At 38.5% G+C, this 6,865-nt stretch overlaps 1 protein-coding gene across 1 annotated transcript; it reads right to left on the bottom strand.

Moving 5' to 3' along the window:
- Window positions 1-421: 421 nt before the first annotated feature.
- Window positions 422-6,530, bottom strand: mrpl22 (mitochondrial ribosomal protein L22). Its single transcript, XM_084730047.1, has 7 exons — window positions 6,422-6,530; window positions 6,281-6,323; window positions 4,640-4,775; window positions 3,662-3,727; window positions 2,908-2,985; window positions 2,705-2,774; window positions 422-723 (listed from the first exon to the last, which is right to left on the bottom strand). Exons 1-7 carry the CDS (start codon window positions 6,444-6,446, stop codon window positions 515-517), a joined length of 627 nt encoding a protein of 208 aa, XP_084586173.1. The 5' UTR covers window positions 6,447-6,530; the 3' UTR covers window positions 422-514.
- Window positions 6,531-6,865: the final 335 nt, after the last annotated feature.

Below are 6,865 nucleotides of genomic sequence, written 5' to 3'. Positions count from 1 at the left end.
AGGACAGGCAGTCACTGAACTCTGACTCCAGTGTGCTTCTGTTTTCAGGATAGCAGACTCAGCTTTACACCGACAGACAATTGGAAGTTATTAACAGCTGATCAACTTACAGTGTAGGACTAATCCTCGCTAATTGTCAAATTACAAGGTTTTGCTTGTCTTGCACTACTGCATTGTTCCTGCACCCTGCCTGAGCTTCCTCGTGTCTTCAACTTCAACTTGTGGGGACCAGCTAATGGTGACCAAATAAAAAAAAAAAAAAAGATCTTTTAGCTTGACTGGACAAAATTTTAATGCATCACAGGGTCCGAGTGATGAAGCTGTGGACGTGCAAGCATTTTGAAATATTCAACACTTTATTTCAAAATGCATCACTGTTTGGAGATAATATTTCAAAACAAGTCAAGGAAAACGCCAAAAAGGGGGTCTTCATTAATTTATTTACAAAATGGCATATACACACACACAGACATACAGTAAAAGGTACATATGAAATGTGATCCTATCTCCTGGTCTACAGGCTGTGGATGATGGTTCGGTTCTTGAGGTTCTGGACGTAGTCTTTGGCCTGGTCAAAGCTCGTCTTCTGCTCGGTTTTGGGCGGCGAGCCCTCAACCAGCTTGACAAAGTAGTGACAGTAAACTTTGTCCATGATTCCAAACATCCCGCGGCCGTGGTAACGGATCCGCTTCAGGTACATCCCTTTGCCAGAGTAGGACTCGGCTGCAGGAGGGGGAGACGGGAGGGGACGGCGTGTGATTAAAGAGTGGAGGAGATAAACAGAGAGAGAGATAAGGTACAGAATAACTCATTTAATTTGTAGAGGTGCCTTTGGATGAAAACTGGTCAAAATAACAAAGATTCTGCTCAGTTTAGGCTTATCTGTAATAACGTCTGCAACTCCACATAAATTACTCACTCTGCACTCAAAAGAAATCTAGTGCTTTTACAAAAATTATTCATTACCTGCCTCGCCTCCTACTGAAGGTCATTTTACAGACTCTGAAATTTATTGTCTTGCTTTTGGCACAACGGCTGACAGCGTGTGATGACTAATATGAGATATTAGAGTAGTTATGGGAAGCAGAAGTTTTTCATTTGCAAGTCTTTTTCAAATAAATACTGAATCCTTCAATAATGTAGCTTTTGTACTAAAACACACTGATTATTTAAAATGTGAAGAAGTTATTGCCTCCACCAACAAGGTTATGTTTTTCAGTCACGTCTTCTGTTTTTTCTTGTTAGTTTGCAGGATTTCACAAAGACTAAGCAATAAAAAACACTTTAAGTTGTCTTGGATGTCTTGAGGCATCCCAGACATCACTACATGAGATTAAATGATGTTTTTAAAATTATGTAAATGATGCTTTCAAGTCCAACTATCTTGTTGAACTGTACATTTAGCTGGGGCTATACCGAAAAGTTTGAAGGTTCGTTCACAAGATTTTTTTTTCGCATTTTTATTCATTCTGTTTAAACCTGGTATTTCTGCAAAGCTGCACATAAAGCTTAAGCTACACTAATATTATTAGTATTACATAACAGTGGAAACCTCATAGTGACATCTCTACGGGTCAAATTATGATAAGCATATGATTATTAGACCCAAATTGTTTTGTTGCTTTTCTTTATTTCTCATGGAGATTACAACTCATTGACATTTGTGTATTTATTACAGGAATATAAAGTAATGAAAGCCTTTTCTATTTATTTTGTCTCAAACAGGTGCTATCACCGTGCCCAATTGGTTTCTTTCTTAAACTACAAAAAGCAGCCTGAGGAGCACCGAGTGCTGCATGTCATTGGCTCGTTTCTGACAGTTTGTCATGAGCTTTGAGGAGGCTACGGTTTTCATGGAGAGAAAATGATTTTCTTCGTTCTTCAGGATACCAGCCTCAGCTGGAAGGAGTCATGTTACCGAGAGGCAAAGCATCATGGAAGAAAAGTTAAAGGACGAAGAGGAATTATCATAGTTTTAAAATTCTTTTCCCACACGTTGTCATGTATGAAAAGACCCAAAATGAACTGTAAGCCGACTACTTGATTACTGTCATCAAATTATTTAAACAGCATTTGTATTAGAATGATTCCATCCCAAACTTTGTGATCCATATAAGCGGTGGATCACTGTAAACATGATAACTATAAGAGATTTCCACTCTATTTGTAGAATTAGATTCCAATGGTGACTGCGAGGGATTGTTTCCAAAGTGCTGTAAAATCCAAAAGTCAAAATTTATTGAAAAAGATAGATTTAATCATTTAAAAAAAAAAAATCAACGTTTTTATTTACAGCTGCATTAGGCGAGCAGTCTAGCTGTAATCTAAAAGCACCAAAAAATTACATTCATGTTGACAAAACTGAGGAGTTACATACAACTATTTCTTAATTTATTTATTGTTAAAGATAACGGAATTTTAAAAAAGTGAGCTAATTTAATGCAATGAATCACTATTCAAACTGAGGATTTTGTTTTTTTTATTGCCCTTTTTAATTATGATGACATAAAATATGATAACAGACATTTGAAGCTTAATTTGAAAACCTCAACAGAAGCTTCAAATGCAAAAAAAAAAAAAAGACATTATGTACAGTCCTATCTTTAGCAGAGAGCATTTACCATAACTCACATTAGCTACCATGTTAGTTAAAAACCACATAACCGACTCTCAATACTTAAACATCAGTGCTGGCGACACTTACCTACATACAGGTTGGATTTGTACTCTACATTGTGATTTTTGACCGCCATCTCCTGAGCTTCCTGAAGAACCTGAACAGAACAAACACAGAGTTGTGATGTCCGTATACACACACTTCCAGTGCGTAGGTGTGATCAGAGAATAATGCGGGAATAAAACACAAGCAGCGGAAGTGAGAAAAGGGTGAACATGCAGCTTTCGAACCTCTTTCATGATTTTCGCCCCTTTCTTGTCGTTGAACTCCAGCTGTGCAATAGCCTCATCAATGCTCATCCCTCGGATCTGTGGAGGGGAACAAACAGTGAGATGAAACAACAAAATCACATCCACAGCTGTTAGGGCAGCAGGGTGGTGCGCTGCCCAAGGAGGTGACTTTTTAATTGAGGTAGCACCACGCTTAAGTCAACCAAGACCACAGTGGGTGCAAGATCAAACACAACAGGAAGAAAGCTGTATGGAACAGATAAGATTTAAACTAATAAGCACCCAAGGGTTTGTTATTTTAATGTGAAATTAAATTTTGGATCCAGATCTGTATCAAAATAAAAAAGTATCATGTGTTCCTTGGCCTATGACCTGAATGTCTGTCAGACTTAATTGAGATTGTTACAATCTTGCCAACTAACAAACAGACAAAAAACCCCAGACAGGTGTAAGAAAAATCTCTAAAAACAAACAATTGAATACATTGCAGGGTCACCTTGGAGGGTCCTGTGGTAGGTCTCATCTAAGAATCGCTTAGATATGAGGAATCACTTCATATAGATAATTAAACCACTTGCATATGATCCATTATCAAGGCAGCACAGCAAAAATAACATAGTATTCTGCCAAATCTGTAACTTTCCTTTCAGCAGGTTAGTGGTGTTAAGTTACTGACTAAAAGGGACAAATTGAATTTACTGCATGATGTGATTCAGATGCTTTGAGGTTGTGACTTCAAGGAGGAAAATCTCACCAGTTTGGCCAGGTACCACATCTTGTCTTTGCTGTACTTAATCTGCCTCCTGCTGTGGTGGATCTCCTAAAGAAAAGAAACATTAAAATGTGTAGATGTTTGTAGCAACATGAGTCAACTATTACACTGTTTAAAGGGTAATTCCAGTATTTTTTAAGCACATTTCACATTAACATGTTAGAACACCAAAGTCACACAACAACAACAATAAATTAACTGACAGAGGCGGCAGCAACAAACCAGCAACTCCAGTGTTCGGCAGGGTGACATTAGTGTTTTAGACAATGGAGTCTGCTGGCTTTCAACAGAGCAACATAACAGTTGCTTTTGATTTAAAAAAAGATCTTATTCTTTAACAAAAAGCTCTTTCTCTCTAGTGATCAGACATTGACTTAGAATAATTATCCACATACTTTGACAGGCGCATGTTGCAGCCATTGCAGACTGTTTTGTGGCTGCTGCCTGAGGTGATTTACTGGATCAATTCCAAAACTATGTGTACCTATTTAGACCCCAAATATGTGGGCCAATATCTAAAAATCTGGAATTATCCTGAAATGGATATGCAAATGGTTGCTCATCTTGTGCAAACATATATATACATCCATCCATAACTTTCTGGTTTGCTATCCATAGATACTATGAAGTACTATATCAGTGTTTCTCAACCCTGGTCCTCAGGGACCCCTGTCCTGCATGTTTTAGATGTTTCCCTGCTCCAACACACCTGATTCAAATGATCAGGTTATTGTCAGGCTTCTGCAGAGGCTTGATGATGAGCTGATCATCTGAATCAGGTGTGTTGGAGCAGGGAAACATCTAAAACATGCAGGACAGGGGTCCCTGAGGACCAAGGTTGAGAAACACTGTACTATATTCTTTAAAGGACTTTTATCAGCTCAGTTTCCTGCAGGTGGTCCCTTACCAGGACATCCTTTCACTCTGCACATCATATTACAAACAAGGAGAAAGACTCACCGCTGGTCTGCGGGGTTCATCTGGTAGCTGAGGTGGATACACCTTAAGGTTCTTCTTCTCCCAGTTCTTTGATTCCAATGAAGAGCTGGTGTGAAGACATGAGAGCTGCTGTGGACCACCACCCAGAGTCTGTAACCTGGACCGATGTTTGGGAAAAGAGAAAAGACATGTGAATGCATTTGTAAGCCATACTGGCTCAGACACATCATAAAACTTTAACTCTAAATTTTATTTTGTCCCCGGAGGGCAATTCTTATTTCCAGCAAGGAAGGGGAGGTGCCCTCAATACAGTGGCCAAGTTACACAGCAGCAACAAGTAGCACCAGAATATGAACATTTACATACACAAGGAGGGTAAATAAAGTGTATTATGGCTGAGAATGTTGATTACATGATCAACATCTCTGCCATCACAGAGTTCAGCCAAGTGAGCAACCTTGGAATTACTAATTCTTCCCTTGGCCTGCAGTGAATCTGGACTAAGAGCTAGAAGGCAAACTCTGAAATTCAGAGAACAGGGGATGGGAGTTGTCAGACAGGACGTAGGGCTGCACAATTTTTTAGCAAATATATTGTGACTGAAATTGTAATTGCGATATGCAAAACAGTTAGTGCAAATGATCATTTTTACATCACAATTTTCATGTTCACTGACAGGAAAACCTATTAAAATTGTGATGATGTGATATTTATTGAGATCTGTACCAAACAAACATGTTTTCTTTAATCTGGAGAACAAGATTTTTAGGCCAGGACATCTACACAGCACCATAGTACCTCATTATGATGCTGTTTTCTCATACATTTTTCCTTTTTCAAAAAATTGCGATTTGGTTCTTGCTCTGTGATTTGGAGACTGCACTTGGCCATGCTGCAATTTTATTAATTGTGCAGCCCCAATAGGAAGCATTTGCCTTCCTCCCTACCTGTCTGTTAAACAAGTCAGCTAGACACCATGCTGTACACCTAATATCTAACTGCTTACTTTTACTATCTTGGTTAATGCATTAACTTTGTTGCCAATGTTCCTGAACCAGCAGATAAAATAAAATATTAAAACAGACTCAATATTAAATCTACAAAACAGGAATGAGAAGGTCCTGTCAAGATGAAAATTATATACTAATGTCCTTAGATTTGTCACAAAAGACACAGTGTCAGCAGATCATCCAATACAAGGGTTTCCTCCCTTGAATAACTGTACAGCAAATAACATTACATGTGACCCATCTCTTCTATCTATTCTGCCATCTGGGAATGTGTTGCACACACCTCAGTCCACACCAAAAACAAATTACACTGACTCTGATCATTTAAGTCAGTTAAACCTAAAGTTTAATTATCTCGACATAAACTGAGCCCAGCTGTGAAGGGTAAAAAGGGTAAAAAGAGAGTAACACAACACTTACATTCACCTGAATTTCGCCCCTGCAAGGGATCATCTTATCTTACATATACACTGACCTTAAAAATCTAACTGTATTTACGATGGAGCCACACTGTAGTGCTGTATTTCAAAACGCCGAATGCCAAAAATGTCGGATTTGCACTGTGATGTAACTGATCAACTAACATTAAACTAGTCCACTGACATTTGCCCTTCTTCAGTAGCAGTGACTGCATCAGTATCGACGTTCTTACCTTGAATGTAACGCCCCAGATAGATTCCTAATAAAAGCGATACCTGAAAACAAGTATTAATCCGTTAAAACGTCGCCAGTAGACAGAATTAATGGCACATTATTACAAAATTTCTTGATATTTAGGCTGCATTCCTCTTACCACGTCCTGTCATTGCAGTCGCCATGTTGCATTTTTACGACGCTACCGTGTTCGCTTTACGGTAGTAATGTTTACTGCCTTGATAAAAAAATATGATCTTCAGTGCGTTTTTAAATGATTACCTTTCAACGTAGTTTACATTTTTTGCATTGTCTTAACAGTTACGAAAAACATGTAGTTTTAAAAAGGCAGTATTTGTGACCGTGAGACAGTTGTGTCTATAAGGGAACCGAAAGTTTGCGAAACTCTCGCGAGATTTGTACGCGTTGTTTATTATTGTACGTGTTGTTAAAACTAAGTACGTTTTATAATGTTGATGCTGTAGTTACTGTCTACATAAGTGACAAAAACACCTGATAAAGGGTTGCGAAATATAATTCTGGGTTGAATTTGTCACTCTCGCGATATCTTTCACGGGTGAAGGGTTCCCTTCTACGCACAACC

Source organism: Lutjanus erythropterus, chromosome 11 (assembly GCF_056507025.1).
Source record: "Lutjanus erythropterus isolate fLutEry1 chromosome 11, fLutEry1.hap2, whole genome shotgun sequence".
NCBI classification, from domain to species: domain Eukaryota; kingdom Metazoa; phylum Chordata; class Actinopteri; order Lutjaniformes; family Lutjanidae; genus Lutjanus; species Lutjanus erythropterus.
The sequence above is the reverse complement of the archived record's forward strand: the minus strand, read 5'-3'. Positions and strand labels throughout refer to the sequence as shown.

Excerpts from the sequence above, each read along its gene's own strand:
- mrpl22 (XM_084730047.1), bottom strand. The coding sequence starts at position 6,446 with ATGGCGACTGCAATGACAGGACGTG. Across the intron at positions 6,324-6,421 it reads GACTGCAATGACAGGACGTG|GTATCGCTTTTATTAGGAAT; the intron begins GTAAGAGGAATG and ends ACTTGTTTTCAG. Across the intron at positions 4,776-6,280 it reads TCTGGGGCGTTACATTCAAG|GTTACAGACTCTGGGTGGTG; the intron begins GTAAGAACGTCG and ends ACATCGGTCCAG.